At 47.2% G+C, this 22,395-nt stretch overlaps 1 protein-coding gene across 5 annotated transcripts in view; it reads right to left on the bottom strand.

Annotated features, from left to right (window-relative positions):
- Nucleotides 1–2,897: 2,897 nt before the first annotated feature.
- NIN (ninein) overlaps nt 2,898–22,395 on the bottom strand; it is a 133,128-nt gene continuing 113,630 nt past the window's right edge. For 3 of the 5 annotated variants that reach the window (XM_073577669.1, XM_073577667.1, XM_073577668.1), the window contains exons 25-30: nt 11,820–11,999; nt 11,520–11,669; nt 11,248–11,349; nt 8,380–8,544; nt 4,336–4,449; nt 2,898–4,088 (exon numbers count right to left, since the gene is read on the bottom strand). In XM_073577669.1, the coding sequence (XP_073433770.1) occupies nt 3,873–4,088; nt 4,336–4,449; nt 8,380–8,544; nt 11,248–11,349; nt 11,520–11,669; nt 11,820–11,999 (927 nt within the window). In that variant the 3' untranslated portion in view covers nt 2,898–3,872. Of the gene's footprint in view, nt 4,089–4,335; nt 4,450–5,574; nt 6,470–8,379; nt 8,545–9,436; nt 9,486–11,247; nt 11,350–11,519; nt 11,670–11,819; nt 12,000–22,395 lie in introns of those variants that run through there. The other 2 variants (XM_073577670.1, XM_073577671.1) reach the window with 2 other exon arrangements.

The following is a 22,395-nucleotide window of genomic DNA, read 5'->3' as shown; positions in this document are numbered from 1 at the left end:
GTGCCGTCGTGGCGAAGAGTAAAAAGCCGGATTACTTACCGGTAATGCTCTTTTAATGAGTCCACGACAGTACCCGTTCACTAACCCTCCCTAGAAGTTAACATAATATATATATATATATATACACCATCTTAGTTGTAGAAATAGAATGAGCATATAGAATAATACAATGGCCTAATAATTGGCGGTCCTCCTGGTACTCTGAAATCCAACTGAGGAGGAGAGGCGGACCGCCCTCTTTTATCTCTGTAGGTTTCCTGTTCCTATGGGCGGATCCCTCTCTCCAAGTGGGTGCTGTCGTGGACTCATTAAAAGAGCATTACCGGTAAGTAATCCAGCTTTTTTCCCCCCTGTTGCGTCGGAGATGAGCTGATCCAACTTCTCCCCGAACAGGCGGCCTCCCTGATAGTGCAAGGAAGTCAAAGACTTCTTAGAGATAGAATTGGCTCGCCAAGATCTTAACCAAAGGGTTCTCCTAATGGCTACCGCGTTAGCAGCTGCAGATGGCGCACAATTGGCCGCATCCAAGGAAGCATTGATCAAGTAGTCTCCAGCCATAGCAATCTGAGTTGCGACCTCTGACACCTCCACCGGCAGGTCTCTATCCTGCAAGGCCCTATTCAATGATTTTGACCATGACATCATGGCCTTGGCTACCCACGTCACTGCAAACGAGGGGGCGAGCGCTGACCCTGATGACTCGAAAACTGATCGAGCCAAGCTCTCTATGAGCCTATCAGTGGGGTCCTTAATGGACGAGCTACTCGGTACTGACAATAGAGACTTCGAGGCCAGGCGCGACACTGGTGGATCCACCACTGGTGATTCCGTCCATTTTTTACGGAGCTCCGGGGCAAATGGATATCTTGCCTCTATAGTCTTTTAGCCCGAAAAGCGCCTATCTGGGCGTTCTCTGTGACGCTGCACTATGTCCTCAAATTCTGGGTGAGTACCAAAGACTCTGAGGTCGCCTGGCCTGCTTAAAGGCCACTTTATGGCTCGACGCCAAAGCAACCTCATCCTAAACCCCCAGGGTTTGATTGACAGCTTCAATGAGGCTGTCCACTGTCTCTCGACACCCCGGGGTATCTAGGCCCAGCGGTCCGTCTGAGTCACAATCCGAACTATGCCCGCTCCCAACCATTGGAGAGGAAGAGCGAGATGCTGAACTCCCGGATGCCAAGGCACCGGATAGACGGGGAGACCTCGATTGGTCCCGTTTCCTTCGCACTTGCCTGGCATGAGAGCAGCCCCTGCAGGCCGAAGGTTCTTGTGAGGTGGAGGACCCCTCCCCAATAAGCGAGCCACTATCCTTGCCTCCATTTGGGGCATGAAGTGACTCGATCGCCCTTGTAAGCGATGCCATAGATTGGGATAATGATAGAGCCCATTCCAGGGGATTTTGCTCCCTGGACTCCGCTGCCAGGGGGGGCTCCTGGGCACGTTCGGAGTCGCAGGCCTCGCCCAACTTGTTGCTCTGCGCTCACGGGAACGCAGCCCTACAGGAGATGCATGCAGCTTAGAGGAAAGTGTGCGCCTTCCCTTTCCCGGCCATAATGCATCTGCCAGGCGTTCAGTCTCACTGTTTTTCTTTTTTTATATATATATATATATATATATATATATATATATATATATATATATACACACACACACACACACACACACACACACTTATATATATAGATATAGATAGAGAGAGGGAGCCCCTTGAGTCTCTACTGTGCTCCCGCAGACGTGGCTGTACTTACCCGCTCCTGCGCTACTCTGTGGGGCAAGCCGACTACTTTACCGGTCGCGGCCTACCCTGATTTGAAGCCGGGGCCTCAATTTATCCGGCGCCCGCCCAGGCTCCCGGGGGCGGGCCGCCGGAAGTGACGCTGCGAGGACGGGGGCGAAACTTCCACCCCGGCCTAGCTCCTGCCAAAGCTGCGGGCTAAATTTTTAGCATCTGCCCGCGCTGCCCACTGCACCTCCGCCTGTCTGTAAACCTCACCAGCATCACCTACAGGAGGAACGGGACAGGGGAGGGATATGCCAGTCCTGATTCTAGGCCTGCCAGCACTCTGTTGCTTCATTCGCATCTCCCTGCTGCCCAGGAGCCCTCACAGACGGCCTAGCAGTAATGCGCTGTATCTTCATCTGGGACGCCAACAGGTATGAAAAAACACTGGGGGGGGCGAGGGTGGTGGGGGGAGATCCAGGACGGTCAGGCGCCCTGACTCCATCCAGCTTGCAGGGCCGAGGAGAGGGACCATCCGCCGCCTTGCAGCACCTCCGTCTAGCGTTGGTGGAGCAGTGGGAGCCGCTCGGACCGTCTTGTGCCGCTGTACAGCCCATGGTTTTCATACTTAGGGGTGGTCAGGGCTAGGTCCGGCATCATGTCCCACATCGCGGAAGAGGATACGTGGAGGGCCACTCGCACGTGCTCGACTGTTGATGGTTTGGGGAAATCGGACCCTTTCAATAGGATCCGTTGCCCCTGTCTCATCTTCATGGAAAAAAAGTATGGAGGAAAAAAAGACCAGACATGTGCCTCCATAGACACTAAGCAAAAAACTAGTTTCCGCCCGCAATCAGGGCGAGGGTGTTTGCGGCAGGGGAGGAGCTAACCTTGTGTTGTTTACCTAGTGTCAGCCTCCAGATGGCGGTAGCAGACACCCACAGTATCTGTGTCCCCCAATGAGACGAAGGAGAAACCAAGTTTTTCCAGTTGTTAATTCACAGAGAATACAAATAATTACTAAAAACAGACGAGTCAGGAGAATGACGGGGTATTTTTTATAAATGGCAATATCGAGGGTCTTTCTGTTATATCTTCTGACTCTGGAAATTATCAGATTCTCCAAAAATCTCTCATCATCCTGCGCCATAATTGAAATGCAAAGTAAAAGAGCTTTGATGTTAACTGTTTTATTATACCATTTGAATTTCTTTTTTTTTGTTACTTTTTTTTCATGAAGTCATTTTCACAGTGTAAATTTTTACGTGCGCTGATCACGTAATCCGACATTAGGACACAAGTGTAAATCCGTAATTTTCAGCATAATTACAAAATTTCCACCCTTTGACGGCAGTGAAAAATAAATAAGATGTGTAAACCATGGGTATCCGAGGCAGTGTTACAGACCGTAAGTGCGTACCCCGGCTACAAGACTACACCCCCCAACATTTCAAGTCATTTAGGGGACTGTTTTTTTATTTTTTTTTTGTTTTTTTATTTTTTTTAAGTTGTTACGCCTGTGAAATGTTGTGGACATGTGGCAGGGGCATCCTCAGGGAGTAGAGGTCAACCGTTCGAGGAACTAAGGGCCATCACGGTCCATGAAGACTTGATGTGGCAAGCTGGGGTCTGAGTCACAGAGGTAGGACAGGGCATTCATATATGATTTATTCTCCCCAAGGGAAAGGAAAGGAGGATGGATGAAGGTCCCTGGGGAAAAATAAACAATGAATGAAGGTCCATTATTTCTGAAGCAAAACACTGGAGTGCCTAGAGAGGTGAGAGTTTTCTAGATGGAGTGGATAATTATAAAAGTGGTCTCAAGACTAATGCAATCCAAATTAGGGACATTTTCGACTCTCAGAATTAGCCAGAAAATTTTTCTTAAACCCAGGTCCTACTCTGGCCCAAAATTCAGGAGTTGTGGCAAATATGCAACCGACCAAGACAAATACACGTGTGACTCATTGACCTCTATGGAGAAGGTCAGATTGTGACCACCACACACATATAGCAGACCTCCAGGGTCACATGGGTACTGTGTGCTAAGGATGGACCACCTCAAAACACCATTAAGAAGTCTCAGTTTTTGGTGTCCTTCTCAGTTGTGAAAACTGCAAGAGCAGCGATTGAGCTTCACACCTTCTGGTCAAGGCTTCCGTTGCGTTGAGAGTAATCCACCCAGACCAGCGGGTGTTAAGTCTCTCACTATTTTATTCAGTCCTGAGATCTTCTCCTCAAGTAAGTAGTTCTTTTTCTCGGCGGTCTGATGTCTCTGCTTGCTCATTTCCAGTGCTTTCAAGAGCTGTGAGTTCTCCACGTACAAGTCTTTAATCTGAGCGTCTGTTCTTGTGTTTCTCATCACCTACAAGACATGGAAAAAGTGTAAGAAGAGCAATGGATGTCTGATAAAGAGTTCCAAACCCCTTCATATTTAAAGCCAGCCACCTACAGGGACTACTCCCTACCCCATAGTTTGCTAAGAAGATGATTTTTTTTTTTTTTTTATTTAAGAGGGTCATCTAGCACTCCATAGCAAAAGTAGACTGGGCCACTCTGCAGCCAGATGGAACGCCTGCATTTCATGGTTTCTCACCAATGGAAATTCTTACTTGTTCTTTCAGCTGGTTCACTTTTTCTTGCAGAAGCATCTTCACAATTCTTAGTTTCTGCTCCACTTCCAGCATACGGACCTCCATTTTTCTCAGCAGCAGTTCTGGTTCAGTCTAGGAAAAAGACAACAATATAAGGATCGATGCAGAAAAAAGTACGGAAGCCACTGACCTTGCCCTAAAGAGCCCTGTCTGTCATCTTCTATCCCTTTCATGTAGATCATTTGTGTTTACGATCACTGAAGATCACTTACATATCAAAATCGACTCAGGTGAAAAATTAATTGGAAAACTTCACTATAGATCAGACTGTTGAAGGATTCTTCAGTTTATGATGGGTCTTCAGAGGATCTTCTCTCTGCTGATGTGGTCTCCAATTCACCCTACAGATTACTCATTTGAAAAGGACATTCAGCAGGACCGAAGGAGGTATCAACATCTTTTGACGCTGTATGGATATGTGGTTGTGGCCCTCAGGAAAGAGCTATACCAACATTGGCCAGATTAACGTGATCTCCATGGGCTTGGATGTTATAGAACATGGGTCCAGAAGACCAGCTTGACCGGAACATACTAGAGGGACTCAAACATACAGACACCTCAATTGCCGGATGCGGCATGGTTTTGGAAGCCAACCAGCCAGATGCGTCAGCAGCCACTCAGTCAGACGCTTGTCAAGTAGCAGCTGCCAGAAGCGCCCCAGTCAGGTGTAGTGATGGCAATGGGTGAGACATTAAAGAAGAAGGGAGTGGTGTCTTCAGACAGTTCCTGACTGATGGTGCAGCAGTGACAAATCAGTAAGACCTGCCATGATAGACAAAGCCTAAGCCATGATGTGGTGGCAGCATTCATAGTGAGTTATTGACAGCCATGGCGTCAGTGAAGAAGCGGTGTCTCCATTCTATCATATTGTACCAGCAGCATTTAGACCTGGCATGGTTGCAGGATTTTTTCATTCATGCTTTGGCAGCAGATGTCAGTCATGATGCCAGTCAATTATGGTGGGTCACAAGCATTCATCAATCGTGATGGGGCAGCAGCATTCACACTGTAGGGAATTTTGGGTGGATTTCTCCTGTAAACACCATTTTCCCACACTATCAGGGCATATGCTCTGGAACTATCATCACTTGGAAGGAGCGTCTTCACTATTCTACACCATGAGCAGAAGTTTTGTACAAGAACTATCACTTTATAAACTTAACAAAAGGAAACATAGCAACAATAAGAACAATAGAATTTCTGTAATTAAAAGAATTTTATTTCCCAGCATCAAAACATCTGTGGTTTCATCCAAAAGTATCTTACAAATTTTGACAAATTTCCAGTAGAAAGAGGCTGATAAATTTGCAACGTGCCGCGTATAAAACGTCATTTCTCAGGTCAAAAAACGTTACAAAAGGAGGAAGAAAATATAAATATATCGAGTGGACGGAATGCGGATCTAATAAATAGTATAAATACATAAAACTTTACACAAAACTGATGATTCGTAGTTTTTTTTCTTTAAATAGGGTATTATACACACATTATTACTACATTAGTAATTACAAGAAGCTCAAAAGCCCCCGCTCGCCTCCCCTCAAAAAAAAAAAACAAAAAAAAACCCTGTAAATTAAGCCCTGTCAAGTCACTAAAAATACTATTCAGCCATTGCTTGAGAATGCCAAGTGCCAGCTAATACAGACGCCAAACACTGATGAACACATTTTTAAATGACTTGACACTTAGTCGAAATTTTTTTTGGGGGGAGGGGGTGGGGAGCCATGAGAACATAGACTTCTCAGATCACCGAGATTCTCAATAAGGACAGAAGTAAGGAGACAGGAAAGTGCAAAGTCCCCATTTGAGATCCTCAGCAAACAGACAAGATGCATTCTTACGCCCATTGGTCCACCAACATCGCTTTGTGCAGGAGAAGGGTGCATATTAATACTGCAAAGGTTAAAAAATTAAGGAAGGAACAGCCAAGCAGCTGGGCGCCATGCCCTCAACAAGGTCTTTCTCAGCTTATGCCAGTGGTATTTTAGGGTAGGTTAACGTTAGGTGCTCGTTAGAAGAAGACACATTCTCAGAGGCGGCCAATCCGTCTGTAAGAGTCTGCATGCAGCGCTCGTTGCTCCGGAAGCAAGGCCTACGGGAGAAAGGTCATTGGTACTTTTCACCCCGGTTTTAACTTACAGCAAAGACAAAAACGGCAATTACTTCATCACGTGAGGTTCCCCGGCGATGTAGGAGACCTTGGGGGACAGCAGCACATGGAACATGCAAAGCATGGGGCTAAGAGTCTACCATAGATGTCAACTTCCATTGAGTCCAGAAATATGTGGGCCCTTTGGTGCCAGTTACTGTGGACAGGGGGTCTAACACACTCCCAATCTTAAGAGACTATGTTCACCAATACTGCCCTGGATCCAAAAGAGCCTATATGTAATTTGCCAACTCCAAAATCCAGGAAAATAGGGAAATCTCCTGGAATCAGTGTCGGTGTGCACCATCATTAGACCCAGATTCCAAAAGCATATTAGGTGAAACTTGGGGTGCAATCAAAGACCACCCGGAGGAGAATCGCCAACGCTAACTAGTGTAGCCTGCATGCAAAGACAAAGCTACTATGGGTCTCACACATGTAATTTACAGTCTGAACCAGCAGTGGGTTTACTGGTCTGGGCAGTCCAGACATGTGAAACTGGCCTTAGGATGAGGAACAAAGAATTAAATGCCTTAATAAATTCAAGAAGACACAAAGGAGTTCTTCAGGATTGGTTAAACATGACTGCTTTCATATTGAAACAGTGCCACCCCTAGTCACAGGTAATTTCTGGTATTGCAGCAGAGTTCCAATGAAGCAAATAAGATGATCTGCAATGCCCCACACGACCTGTACACAGGTGTACACCATTTTTTTGGGTCTTGTTTGGAATAAATACCCATATTTTCCTAATCTTTAGAAGTTGACATCTTCGGTAGAAGTGTTCCTAAAACTGTTAAGGGTTAATCACACAAGCTACATGACGACACAGCTTTACTAACACAAGGCAACATAAATACAGCAAGCGGTTCATGGAGGCATGCAGTTATATGAGGGACTGCATTGTACATGTAGGGGCAAAGCAATACTGCTTCAGAACACTAGGGGGCAGCAGAAAGTATGAGTGCTCTAGTGCAGGACTCAATACTGCAATGCAGTACAGGGATGTATGTGATGCCGCCTAGAGCAGATCAGCGAGAGGTTTGTTAGCCAATATTTCATCATTTTATATTTTTGGGTGGGGCGTCCGTGAGTCCAATGATAAAATATCACTAAATGCCACCAGTGTAAAGACCCCCATCAGTAGACCTCTATACATGGTCAGAGCACAGACTGAATCTTGCACATCCAGGGTATTACGCTGTGTATAAAATTTCATATAAAAGTTACATAGAAAAACGGATGAATCTCCGAAAAGATTAAAAACATAATATACAGACATCTACAATACATACATATTAGCTGCTCTAAAAATATTTATACAATACAAGGATAACCACAAGAAATCTGCCATTTCCGAGGGGAAGATTTCCTAAAAACTATTTTTATTTCTTTACACCTGCAGTACCTTTTCTCACCACCGTGACCCTTTTTATTTATTTATTTTTTTTTTTTTCATAGACAACAAGGCAACAGCGCCACCATTCGTATGATCCAATCAAGACAAAACAATGGCCTTTAAAACTGAATTTGGTTGGAGTGAAGCATTATGTAAAAATGGCAGATAGCTTGTTTTAATCAATATGGACACCTCTATAGCACAAGCTATAATCAGAAGACACAAACGACTACTTTAAGCTTGGGTGATGGGTACCAGAGCGACTTTCACTGCATGGTGAGATGCAATTCACAGACATAGATGAGAACAACGCACCGATGTAGCTGCATTGACTTGAATGCATGCCATGATGGAATGAGCTGTGGTTTAAATGAGGCGGCATAACCAGAGAAAGGGTAACCTGCATGGTAACATATACAACAAGTAATACGACAGGGAGGGTGACGGCACTAACCTGTGGAGAGCGGTTGTCGGAGCTGCGGTTATCTGCGGATGCCTGATGCTGTTGGCTTTGACGGTCCACCTGGAGCTGCAGGTGTTGTTCCCGTGGTATGGCGGCACAAGCTAGCTGCTGGAGCGGAGAGTGGCTATGGGTGGCACTGGAGGAAGAGTGCAGCATCTGTAAAAGGAAGCCTCCTGCTGTTAGACACCATTAAACTCAGTGTGCAGCACACCCTGTAGTCATCAGCAGTCCTATGCAAGGATGTCCAGGTGAGGAATGACTCTGCATATGGTAATGTGCTACAAAAACCACATAGTACAGACATGCAGTTCTGGAATGGTCAACCACCATGTGCAAGAAGTCACACGAAAAACACAGCATTCCTCGCGTCATGCAATAAACGCTATAACAATATGGAACATTAATGAGCTGTAATTAAAGTATGAGAAACGGAGACTTAAGAGGTCACATCGACTGCACAGAGGAAGAGAGAAGAAAGAAAAGGGGACAAGGAAAAGGGGACAAAGAGAAATAAAAGCAAGAGAAAGTGAAAGAAAGAAAGATAAGTAAAAGAGCGAGGAAAACATATTGTTCCAATAAGGGTTATAAGAAAAATATTTTGTTTGCCAATTCTGCAGTGAATTCGAGTTCTGTCTTCTCCAGTATTTTCCACAAAAAGTGAAGTACGTTGCTTCCTTGTAGGACACTACAGTTTATCTACAAGAAGCCATGTGACCTAGTAATGTAACGCTCGCAGAATTCAGCTTTAGATGTGACATAGTAGAAACTTGTGTTATTGTCCCACCCTACAGTTACACAAAAAGCAAGTAAAGCATGATATCGTCTTCAGGCTGCGGTATGTTCTCCTGCACTTCATCTTTGGCCAGGTGCCATTAACGGATCAAAGCCAGGTCCATTGGAGGAAGCCCTGATTCTTTGGCGGGTCGCTCCAGACACAATGCGCACCAGACGTTACATTTCCATTTATGGTCTTACTAGAATGAATGGATGAGACACCAGAATAAAACGGTCATGCAATGATGGATTTATAGCACTCAGATAATGTTACCATAGATCTCAGAATCAGAACTGCACTCTTCTCTGAGATTTCCTGAGGTCTAAACATGAGGGAGGTAAAGGACAGAACAAGAAAACAGGGAAAAATATGAGAAATTTGATATTTGTCCAAATTGACTGAAAGGAAAAACACACAAAAACTCCAAAATAAACATTTTTGAGACTCCAGAGCAACAGTGTCTAATACACAAAGCCAGTGCAGACAGACATGGAGCCATTAATAATAGTAATCAAAAGTGAACTCATTGGTACCAGACATGATGGATCTATGGGAGTGCACAAGGGTGAAATAAAGGGGTGAGGGAGTTATATGCAAATGAGAAGCATGCAAAAAGTAGAGCTAATGTGAACTGTTGGCAATCAATAGACCACTTCTGTGGACCAAAAGAATCAGACAAGTACTTGACGTGTGATGGCTCTGGGAAATTACTACACAGGTGAGAAAGTCAAATAGTCAGGAGGAGTAGGAGTGCACACAGGTCAAATAGTCAGGAGGAGAAGGGAGTACACACGGGTCAAATAGTCATGAAGAGGGGGAGGTGAAAATCTGAAAAAAGAAACCCTAAACTTTTGGCCACTACAGGGTTTCTTTAATAATACTGTAGAAAAATATTGGGGTCATGGCAAAAACAAAAGAGTCATCAGACTGGCAGGTCTGCTGGAATACACAAGGGTGAACTCAGCATTGGTGTGGTCAGCTAACTTTGGACCACCAAGTTCTGAAGAGCACAGACAAAAAGTAGAGCCACTGGAAACAGTCACCAATTAGACAACCCTTTCTATGAATGAAACTGAGCCGATTGGTACGTTACACGTGATGGGTCGGTGGGGGTGCTGAAGGGTGGTATTAATAGGAGAGCCCAAGGGTGGGACCAGCAAACTTCAGACCTCTGTGGAACTTGACTATAATAATTGTGCAGACAAAAGGTGGAATCATTGACAAAACAAAAGTGATTGGCTTGGCATCCGATGTATGATAGGTCTGTGGGAGTGCAGGAGGGTGAAATTGTCAGGAACACACGAAGGTGCAATCTGCTAACAATGGCCTACTTTCCTAATAAGAGTGCAGACAAAAATATGGCCATTGGCCCTTTACATATGGTCTTGATAGGATTGTCCCATTCAGGTTGTCCTGAGTGTTGTTCAGGATCCTCATCTTTTAGACAAATTAAAAATAGAGACAAAGAACGTCTCTCGCTCTGGAGGTCCCGTCATAAATGGACAGTGAGTAATACTTAGTTTCCCCATTGGTAGCGCCACAGAGAAACTGAACACTTATTGCCAAATTTACATACAGTTTTCAGTTGATCAGTAGGGTCCAAGGAGGGAGACGTTATTTAGAGGTTTGTGGTCGAGTGAGCTTTCCAACAAGTCACGAGTGTCCAATGCACAATTAGGATTATGGTATTAGGGCCACATGTAGCAGAGTAGATCACGGATTAACATCCTTTTGGGGTTGATTAGACGCACTGCTTAAAAGGGGGATTCTCCTCTTGGAACCCGCATCTAGCGCTAAATGGGTGGCACCAGATTTCCTCTCCTGCCTAATGTGGCTCCCTTGGTTTCTTTTCTATGGGGAGTTCCAAAAACAGAAGAGTGAACATTTGCTGAAATACTATGGCGGAAGCCACGACTTCTCTGATCACAGCGGTTTTGGCATTAGACACAACAAAAAAGACGGTGTCGGGAGGTCTACCATTCAGAAGAGCAATGTAGGTACTCCCTCTGGGACCCACACCTATAATTCTTTTAAGGCTTATCCTGTGGAATACCACTTTAAGAATAGAAAACTCTGCTACTTACTTCCATAAACGGATCATCATATGTCCCCTGTTTCGCTCTTAAGACTTCATTCTGGGCTTTGATTGTTTCCAAATCCCGTTCTAGGGCACTTAGCTGACTAACCTGTGGATTAAAAATGACAACCACATCTATGACTCCACAGCGCCTCCCTGGTCCATAGGTTTTGCGAAGTATTGCAATTCAGCTCCATCTTATAATACGGATATAACTTTAGGGTCAGTAACCAATTAATAAAAGGGCACACAACCAGTGTCATTTAGGGCACCACTCACCTTCCTGTTTGCAGATTGCAGATCTTTCTGGAGCTGCTCACATTCCCGCCTTAAGCCGGACTTCTCCTGCTCCAGGGCTTTCACCAGGCTGGACTGGCTCTGCTGCTTCTGATGTTTCAGGGATATTATGTTGGACTCCAGCTGCCGTACCTGCAAGACACAAGCAAATAAATAACAAAATTTATTGCTCATCCTGCAAGGATTGTTGACAACAGTAGCACAGAGTATTTCAGGCAATGACTCTGCTGCTCTTGAAGAAAGAAATGATCCTAAGCAGCCATGGGATCAATGACATTGTACCTTTTCCCTGGATTGGGTCAGATCACTCTTTGTATTCTGAACATCTCTTTGCAGTCGCTCGTTCTCCTGTCTTAGAAGATGCTGCTCCTGCTCCTTCAGCCGCTCCAGATCGTCCCAGTACTGCTTCTTCTGCTGGTTCTGAAACCCTGAGGACTGCACGGCCATCTCCAGAACTTGCTTCTATATAAACCAGGATAAAAAATAAAAAAAATGTAGGAGATATTACATAACATATCAAATGAACTATATTAACAATGAAGTCTCAACCATTTTGAAAAGCTTTTCATCCGACAACCCAACTTTACAACTATTCTGCTGGTGTAATCACTGTGTACATACATTACTGATCCTGAGTTACAGCCTGTATTATACTCCAGAGCTGCACTCACTATTCTGCTGGTGCAGTCACTGTGTACATACATTACTGATCCCGAGTTACATCCTGTATTATACTCCAGAGCTGCAGTCACTATTCTGTTGGTGTAATCACTGTGTACATACATTACTGATCCTGAGTTACATCCAGTATTATACCCCAGAGCTGCACTCACTATTCTGCTGGTGCAGTTACTGTGTACATACATTACTGATCCTGTACTGATCCTGAGTTACATCCTGTATTATACTCCAGAGCTGCACTCACTATTCTGCTGGTGCAGTCACTGTGTACATGTCAGGGGTTAGAAAGGATGATGTGTTCTCCTAACCCCGTAAGTATGTTGTATGTGACAATTGTATATATTTTGAAGATGATATATATATATATATATCTCTATCTATCTATATATATATATATATATATATATATATATATATATATATATATATATTGTCCAGTGTAATGTAATTTTGCTGCACAATGTATTTAATAGGGAAAGTGGAGTTTAAAGTTTAGCCATTAGATCAGGGGTGAGGAGTCTTTTTTCTGCCAAGGGCCGTTTGGATAATTATCCCATCCTTCTGGGGCCGTACAAACTCCGCCCACAAAGTTCCTCCTGACTATGGCACTGGTGCCAGGACGTAATCTTTCATTGCATACCCTTCAGTGTTCAGTAGTGAACACTGCGTGTGTATGCTCACAGAGCAAGAAATTAAGGAGCTGGTGGCAGTCAAAATACAACTCCCTGCCAAAGCACTGCAGTCCCTGAGAATCTGCCCGGGGGCTGGATAAAAGGTCATTAAGGGCCGTAAATGGCCCTGGGGCCTGAGGTTCCCCACCCCTGCATTAGATGGAGGCATAGAGTTCTTTAGTATAAGTCATCCTGTAAATAGTTAACCACATAGGAGGGTTAGCTGGAAGGTAGGAAAGCTTCCTCTTTTTAGTCAGTCGGGGGGGGGTAAACTCCAAGGTGCTCGGGTGGGCTATAGGCCCGGGCTGCCCAAATTCCCCGTAACGTTCAAGTGAGTGCTCAGCCATCCAGGATACAGAGAGAAGAGCAAGGAACAGCAGATCCATCCGTAGAAAGAGATGAAGCAGAGAAAGGCAAGAGGTAAAAGTGTACGGGCAGATTGTGGGTGCCTGTGTCTGTCTGCGGGTGTGGGTGCCTGTATGTAGCCAGGCATCATCTGATGGGACTACTACACCCATCCGACTATGTCTGGTGTCACATATAACAGTGACAGCATGAGCCGATAATGGGACAGTAGTAGACACATCAGCCGGCGACTGTGTTCAATTGTAAAACAAAAAAAATACATTCATACGCAACAAACAACCAAATTCCCCGATACCCTCGATCTCCTGCAACAAAAATAAAATAAACCAACATATACTTACCTTTCCACCATAGCCGATTTAATAATGAATGTCCCACGGCGAACTCACGTGTAGAACAGTCACACGGCTCCGGTGATACAATGACAGGAGTTATCCACCCGCAGTGTATCACTGTGCCGCTGTCAAGAGTTCACCGGAGTTCGTGCTGTCACTTGCGGCACCGATATGTGAGAAAATTCTCACACAGCGGTAGTGCCGTGAGAGCACGAACACCGGTGAACTCTCAATGTATCACCGGAAGGCTTGGTAGAGCAGTCACATGCCCTAATGTGACTGTTCTACACATGAGATCGTCGTGGGACACTCTGTAATTGGACTACGTCGGACAGGGAGTATTTGTGTTGGCTTATTATTTTTGTTGCAGGAGATTGAGGGAGTCAGGGATTAGGTGATGCAGCAAGTATGGTAAATTAAGATTCAATAAAGGAGTCTGTGATTATTTCAAATAAAGGACTTTATTATTGCTGTGTCTTTATTTATCATATAACTATAGGATTAGTAATAGATAGGTGTCTTATTGATGCTTTTCCATTACTAATCCGTGGGCTTGATATCACCGGACAATACACAGGTGACATCAACCCCACAAATATTACCCCTCTTGCCACTGCTACAGGGCAGGTGGGAAGAGTGAGGATAAGGCCTGTTTCACACTTCCGTTTTTGTGTCCGCCAAACGGATCCGTTTCCGTTTTTTTGACGGAAACTGATGCAAACGGATCCGTTTTTAAAAAACGGATCCGTTTTTTGACGGATCCGCGGTAACCACTAATGGAAGTCTATGGGACAAAAAAAACGGATCCTGCAAAAAATGGCGGATCCGTTTTTTTACGGAAACCAACGAATTTTGACGGATTTGAAAAAACGGAAGTGTGAAACAGGCCTAAGTGTCAGAATTTCTGGGGTGGCTGAGAGCTGATGTTTTTAGCCTGGAGGGGGTGTCAATATACATGGCCCCTTCCCAGGCTTCTAATATCAGCCCTCAACTGTCTGCCTAGCCTTTGCTGGTTCGATTTTATAGGGGGACCCCATGTCATTTTGTTTCTGGGGTTCCCCTGTACACTAGCCATTAAAGGCTAAGCAAACATCTGTGAGCTGATATTAATAGCCTGGGAATCTTTATGGCTATTGGTCCTTCCCAGAATATTAACATCAGCCCTCGGCTTTCCCTCTGCTGGTTATGACATTTTTTTTTAATTTTTTTTTTGAAAAATAAAGATATTGCGTTTCACACAAATTGTGTGTGTGTGTGTGTGTGTGTGTCTTTTATTTAACTCTTTAGGTACCATTTTATTAATGAGGGTATCTGGCTGACATACATATATGCATATGTGTGTAGATATATGCATATGTGTATTATGTATATACAGTGCCTTGCAAAAGTATTCGGCTCCCTGGAACTTTTCAACCTTTTCCCACATATCATGCTTGAAACATGAAGATACCAAATGTAAATTTTTGTTATAACAGGGAAACATGGATTTTTGTGAGTACTCACCGTAAAATCCTTTTCTCTAAGACGCTCATTGGGGGACACAGGTACTGTGGGTGTATGCTACCGCCATCTGGAGGCTGACACTAGGCAAACAACACAAGGTTAGCTCCTCCCCCGCCGTATACACCCTCGCCCTGATTGCGGGCAGAAGCCAGTTTAGTGCAAAAGCAGTAGGAGAACAATAACAATCAGCCTTAATGCAGAAAACAATGTGTCTGGCAAGGAAAAACCACCCTGACATTCACAAAAGAAATACACATTAATTAAATAAACTAGAGCCAACTTGGCTATCTGGGTGGGTGCTGTGTCCCCCAGTGAGCGTCTCGGAGAAAAGGATTTTACGGTGAGTATTCACAAAAATCCATGTTTCTCCTTCGTCTCATTGGGGGACACAGGTACTGTGGGACGTCCTAAAGCAGTCCCTGGGTGGGAGATTGACTCACCAATCCAAGCTACATGCACCTCTTGTTTAAAGGTCCTCCACAGCTGCTTGGAGAATCCTTCTACCCAGGCTTGCATCCGCCGAAGCCCTAGTATGGACATTGTAATGTTTAGTAAACGTGTGCAGGCTGGACCATGTTGCTGCTTTGCATACCTGTTCCGCCGAAGCCTGATGCCGAAGTGCCCAAGAGGCGCCCACTGCTCGAGTAGAATGTGCTTTGATCCCTGATGGAACCAGCGCACCTCTGATGCGATAGGCCTCCTGAATTGGATCCATCTGGCTATGGTCGATCTTGAGGCAGCGAATCCCCTCCTGCGTCCTTCAGGGAGCGCGAACAGCGTATCTGTCTGGCGAAAAGGTGCCGTCCGCAACACGTACCTCCTGAGTGCTCTCACCAGGTCCAGCGCGTGAAAAGTCTTTTCTACGCGATGCACCGCTGCCGGACAGAACGAGGGCAAGACAATATCCTCATTCATGTGGAATGAGGACACGACTTTCGGCAGAAAGGGAGGAGCTGGTCTAAGCACCACTTTATCCTTGTGGAAAATGAGAAAAGGAGCTCGGCAAGACAATGCCGCCAAATCTGAAACTCGCCTAATGGAGGTAATGGCTACCAAAAATACCACCTTCCAAGAGAGGAACGATAAGGAAATATCCTGTAGTGGCTCAAACGGCGCTTCCTGCAGAACACTGAGAACCAGGTTAAGGTCCCAGGTGTCCATCGGCGCCTTATAGGGCGGTACTAGATGAGAGACTCCCAGGATGAAAGTCTTTACCTGCATATTAGTAGCAATCTTTCGCTGGAAAAGGACGGACAACGCCGATATCTGTCTCCTAAGGGAGCTCGGGGCCAGCCCTGAGTCTAGGCCTGATTGAAGAAAAGCCAAGATGTTGGGAATAGAGAATGTCAGGGGCGAACGACCCCGCTCTCGGCACCAAGTGAAGAAAACTTTCCAGGTGTGGTGGTAGATTTTCGCCGAGGTTGGTTTCCTGGTGCTAACCATTGTAGCGACCACCTCACGCTCAAACCCTGCTTGAGTTAGAATTAGAGATTCAACCGCCATGTAGTCAAACACAGGGCCCCTGAGTTCGGGTGGAAGATCGGGCCCTGGTGCAGTAGATCTGGGCGCTCTGGCAGTCGCCATGGGACGTCGGTGAGGCACCTTGGTGTTCATTCTGGACACCATCAGATCCACATCCAGTGTTCCCCACCATTGGCAAATTTGCTGCAAGACCTCGGGGTGCAGGGCCCATTCCCCAGCCACGACCTCGTCTGCTGAGGAAGTCCGCTGCCCAATTTTCTATGCCTGGGATGTAGACTGCCGATATTACCGACTGGTTCTTCTCGGCCCAATGAAGCACACGTGCCATCTCCCGCATGGTTGCCCTGTTGCGCGTGCCCCCCTGATGATTTACATAAGCCACCGCCGTGGCGTTGTCTGACTCTATCCGAATGGGCCGTCCTGCTAGGAGGCGCTGAAAATGCTGCAGCGCCTGCCAGATCGCTCGTATTTCCAACAAGCTGATCGGGAGACGAGCTTCCTGTTGCGACCACTAGCCCTGGGCCGTGTGGTGGCAAAAAACTGCTCCCCAGCCGAGGAGACTGGCGTCGGTCGTGACCACTAGCCAGTGATCTGGGGGAAACGGTTTTTCCCTGAAGAAGGGAGGATCTGGTCGTCCACCACTCTAGTGATTGCCTGACCTGAGAGGACAGCCGGCACCGCTGATCGAGGGTGAACGGGTTCTTGTCCCATGCTGACAAGAGAGCGTGCTGTAGGGGTCGAAGATGAAATTGGGCAAACGGAATTGCTTCCATTGCTGCCACCATCTTCCCTAGTATCCTCATCCCAAACCAAATGGTGTGAGGGACCGGCTGCTGGAGCTTCTGGACTCCTTGCCGGAGCGCTAGGGCTTTGTTTCGAGGGAGAATTACCAACCCTTGGGAGGTATCGAAGATCATTCCCAGAAAAGCAATCCTCCGAGCTGGGACCAGATATAATTTCTTCCTGCTGACCAACCAACCTAAGCGGGAGAGTGTATCCAGCGTAATGCTGACATTCTCCTTGCATGCCTGAAATGAGGGACCCTTCACCAAGAGGTCGCCTAAGTACGGCAAGACGACTATGCCCCGTGAGTGTAAGACGGCCATTACGACTGCCATTACCTTTGTGAACACTCTGGGGGCGGTGGCTATCCCGAATGGGAGTGCTGCGAATTGAAAAAGTGTCGACCATTGATGGCGAACCGAAGAAACTTTTGGTGCGAGGGAAAAATGGGAACGTGCAGGTAGGCATCCTGGATGTCGATCGAGGCTAAGTACTCTCCCTGCTCCATGGCTGATATAACTGAGCGGAGAGATTCCATCCTGAAATGTTTGACCCTGATGAACCCGTTTAGGAGCTTCAGGTCCAAAACCGGCCTGACTGTCCCGTCCTTTTTGGGGACCGCGAACAGATTTGGAATAAAAACCCTGAGCTTTCTCGTGCTCTGGTACGGGAACAATGACTCCGTTGTTTTGGAGTGAACTGATGGCCCCTAGCAGCGCCTTTGCCCGGGGCTTCACCTTGGGAAGTCGGGAGAGAAAGAGGGATTTTGGGTTCTTACCGTAAAATCTCTTTCTTGGAGCCTTCATTAGGGGACACAGATTACCATGGGGTGTATGCTGCTGCTGCTAGGAGGTTGACACTATGCAAAACAAAAAACTTAGTTCCTCCCCAGCAGTATACACCCACCGACAGGCACCAAGTACCTCAGTTGGTGAGAAAGCAGTAGGAGAAGCAACCAAAAACTATCAACATATGTACCAACCCAACAAGGGACTCGAAGACCCAACACGGCACAACTTAAACAGGGAGGGTGCTGTGTCCCCCAATGAAGGTTCCAAGAAAGAGATTTTATGGTAAGAACCCAAAATCCCTCTTTTATCGCCTTATCGGGGGACACAGATTACCATGGGACGTTCCAAAGCAGTCCTGAGGGTGGGAACAGCCAAGGGCTTTGGTCGGTCGATGTGCTACCGCCGCCTGCAGAACCTTCCTACCAAGAGCTGCATCAGACGAGGCCTGGGTATGAACCCTATAGAACCTCGCAAAGGTGTGCAAAGACAACCAGGTCGCAGCTCTGCAAAGTTGTAAGTCCGAAGCCAGGTGTCGCACAGCCCAAGAGTGGGATCTCAATCCCGGAGGGGGAAGTTTTTCCTGAAGTCGGTAGGCCTCCAGAATGGTAGAACGAATCCAGCGAGCAATCGTGGATTTGGATGCTGGAAGCCCTTTCCGGCGACCTTCAGAGATGACAAGCAGGGAATCGGATTGGCGAAAAGAAGCGGTCCTGGCAAGGTAGACACGCAAGGCTCTCACTACATCAAGTTTGTGAGGCGACGTTTCCAGAGGATGAGCAGGCGCAGGACAAAATGATGGAAGGACGATATCTTCGTTAATGTGAAAGGGGGATACCACCTTTGGAAGGAAGGAAGGAACTGGCCTGAGAACGACCTTATCTTGATGGAGGATTAGGTACGGGGAACGACAGGATAAAGCTGCCAGCTCAGAAACTCTCCTGATGGATGTAATGGCGATTAGAAAGGGACAGAAGGGACAGAGGAATGTCCTGGATTGGTTCGAACGGCGCCTTTTGGAGAGCGCCAAGAACGAGAATGAGATCCCACGGATCTATCGGAGAATGATGAGGTGGAGCCACATGGACGACTCCTTGGAGAAAAGTCTTCACCTGCGATAAGGAAGCCAGATCCTTCTGGAAGAGGATTGCCAGGGCAGACACCTGACCTTTGAGGGTACTGAGAGACAGGCCCGCATCCAAACCGGACTGGAGGAAGCCAAGTATGAATGGAATGGAGAACGACAATGGAAAAACATCGTTATCATCGCACCAACGGAAAAATGCCTTCCAGTACCTATTGTAAATGCGGGAGGAGGCTGGCTTCCTAGCTCTGATCATGGTTTGAATGACCTGGCTGGAAAACCCTGATTCTCTCAGAACTGCGGCCTCAACGGCCATGCCGTTAAACTCAGAGACTGAGAATTCTGGTGGTAAAGGGGGCTATGCGAGAGAAGATCTGGACGGTCTGGAAGCCTCCAGGGGACGTCCGTGAGCATGTTCACCAACTCAGCGTACCAAGGATGTCTTGGCCAGTATGGAGCCACCAGAATGACCGGGATGCCCTCTGACTTTACCTTTTTGATTACCCTTGGGGTTAGGGCAAGGGGAGGAAACAGGTACTGGGACCATGGAATTACCAGGGTGTCGCAACCGACTGCTAGAGGATCCCTGGACCTGGCTACAAAGTGAGGAACTTTGTTGTTCATCCGAGATGCCATGAGATCGAGGTCTGGGGTGTCCCAACACTGGCATATCTGATTGAAGACTGTGGGATGAAGGGACCATTCGCCTGACGCTAGACCCTGGCGACTTAAGAAGTCGGCTGCCCAATTCTCCACCCCTGGAATGTGAACGGCGGAGATCGCCGGAACGTGATGACCTGCCCAACGCAGTATCCTTGCCACTTCTGACATTACCTGCCTGCTGCGAGTACCGCCCTGGTGGTTTATGTACGCCATGGCCGTGGCGTTGTCTGACTGAATGCGGACTGGTTTGCCTATGAGGAGAGGCTGCCAACGAAGGAGAGCAAGGAAGATTGCTCTGATCTCCAGAAGGTTGATGGGAAGAAGAGCCTCCTGGGCGTTCCAGCGCCCTTGGGCCGTTTTCCGATGGTAAACCGCCCCCCATCCCAGGAGACTGGCATTGGTGGTGATGACTTGCCACTGAGGCAGAAGAAAGGACCTTCCCTGGAGAAATGACGCCGGCAAAGTCCACCAAGTCAGCGATTGTCTGACTCTGAGCGGAAGGAGGATGGGGCGGTCCAGAGAAAACAAAGTCTTGTCCCAGACTGAAAGGAGGAACAGCTGTAGAGGGCGAGAGTGAAATTGTGCGAAAGGCACTGCTTCCATGGAAGCCATCATCTTCCCCAGGACCCTCATGCAGGACCAAAGGGGCATGATCCTCGAACGTTTTAGGGATCGGATTCCCTTGCAAAGGGTTGAAAACTTGTCCCTCGGTAGAAACACCCGGGCTAGATTCGTGTCGAATTCCATGCCCAAAAAGGTCAGACGCTGGGTAGGGTGCAGGATGGACTTCTCCTTGTTGACTATCCATCCGAGGCGGCCGAGAGCATCCAGGGTTATCTGAAGACTTTGAAGACAGTCTTAGCGGGACGAGCCCTTGATCAGGAGATCGTCCAGCTAAGGGATAATGAGAATCCCCCTGGATCGAAGGATGGCCATGACTGTTGCCATTACTTTCGTAAAGACACAGGGAGCGGAGGCCAGGCCGATGGGAAGGGCCGCAAACGGATAGTGATTGTCCTGAATCGCAAAGCGGAGGAATCTCTGATGTTGCAGACAAATAGGGATGTGGAGGTAGGCATCCTGTATGTCGACAGAGCAGAGGAATTCTCCGGGTTCCATCGAGGCTATTACTGAGCGCAGGGACTCCATCTTGAAGTGGAGGACCCTCACATGGCGGTTGAACAACTTGAGGTCCAAAATTGGACGAAGAGAGCAGTCTTTTTTTCGGGACTACGAAGAGATTTGAGTAGAACCCTGAAGACAGTTCGTTTGAAGGAACGGGGATGACAACCCCGGCGGAAAGAAGGGAGGAGACGGCCTGAAGGAACCCTGGAATCTGGGACCGCTGTCTTGGGGCTCGAGACAGGAAGAAGCGACTGTTTGGGAGGGAAGAAAATTCGATTTTGTAACCGGAAGTGATTATTTCCCTGACCCAAGCTTCGTTGACAACAGACAGCCAAGCGTCCTTGAAAAAGGAAAGTGCCTCCCACCCTGGAAGAATTTCCAGGTGGGGGTGACCCGTTACTTAGAGGGAAATCTGCCGGACCAGGAGCCTGAAGACCTGGTTGGCTGGCCTCTTGACCTCCAGCGGGGAGCGGGTTTATATGATGGTTTCCTCCGGTCCCTGGAAGTGGAGGGCCGGTCCTGCTGGGATGAACCTTCTGTGGAAGCGAAGGAGCGAAAGGACCTAAACGGCCGAGCAGCCTTTTTGTTGAAAAACCTTCTAGGCCAGGACTGAGGAAGAGAGGTACTTTTATCACCAGTGGCATCCGTAATTATCTGATCCAGCTTGGCGCCAAAGAGCCTAGAGCGGTGAAAAGCCAGGTTGGTAAGCGACTTTTTAGAGGTGGTGTCCGCACTCCACGACTTCCACCAAAGGATGCGGCGTATGGCTACTATGTTGCTGTTAGCTCTTGCTACACACCCGGCCGCGTCCAAGGAGGCGGCCAAAAGGTATTTACCTGCATGATTAATTTGATCTGCCAGCTCGTCCTGAGGTGCTGCCGCTAAGATGCCCTTGCGAAGAATTTTTTCCCAAGCTGAAATGACCTTGGCCACCCAGGCAGAGGCGAAAATAGGAGGGAGGCGCCGGATGCTTCAAAAATTGACTTAGCCAGAGATTCTATTTGCCTGTCCATGGGATCTCTAAGCGAAGCTCCGTCCGGGAGGGATAGAACCGTCTTAGAGGAAAGACGGGAAACTGGAGGATCTACCTCAGGAGCTTTGGTCCATTTCGTGACTAGATCCGCCTCGAAGGGATATAGCACATCTAAGTACTTGCGGCCTGAAAAACGTTTCTAGGGTGTTCCCAGTGATTGGCTAAGGAGGTGTCGAACTCCTTGTGATTAGGAAAGGTTCGAGGGGGAGGCCTCACTCGCTTAAAAGAGACAGAGCATTCCTGAGGAGGTGCCTTATCTTCCTTTATTTTGAGGGTTTGGAAGATATCTGATATGAGACTATCTACCATGTCCCGAGTTCTAGTCATGTTTTCCGCCTCTGAGT

The sequence above is a fragment of the Dendrobates tinctorius genome, unplaced genomic scaffold, assembly GCF_039654945.1.
Source record: "Dendrobates tinctorius isolate UK_male_01 unplaced genomic scaffold, ASM3965494v1 ptg000057l, whole genome shotgun sequence".
Taxonomy (NCBI): domain Eukaryota; kingdom Metazoa; phylum Chordata; class Amphibia; order Anura; family Dendrobatidae; genus Dendrobates; species Dendrobates tinctorius.
The sequence above is the reverse complement of the archived record's forward strand: the minus strand, read 5'-3'. Positions and strand labels throughout refer to the sequence as shown.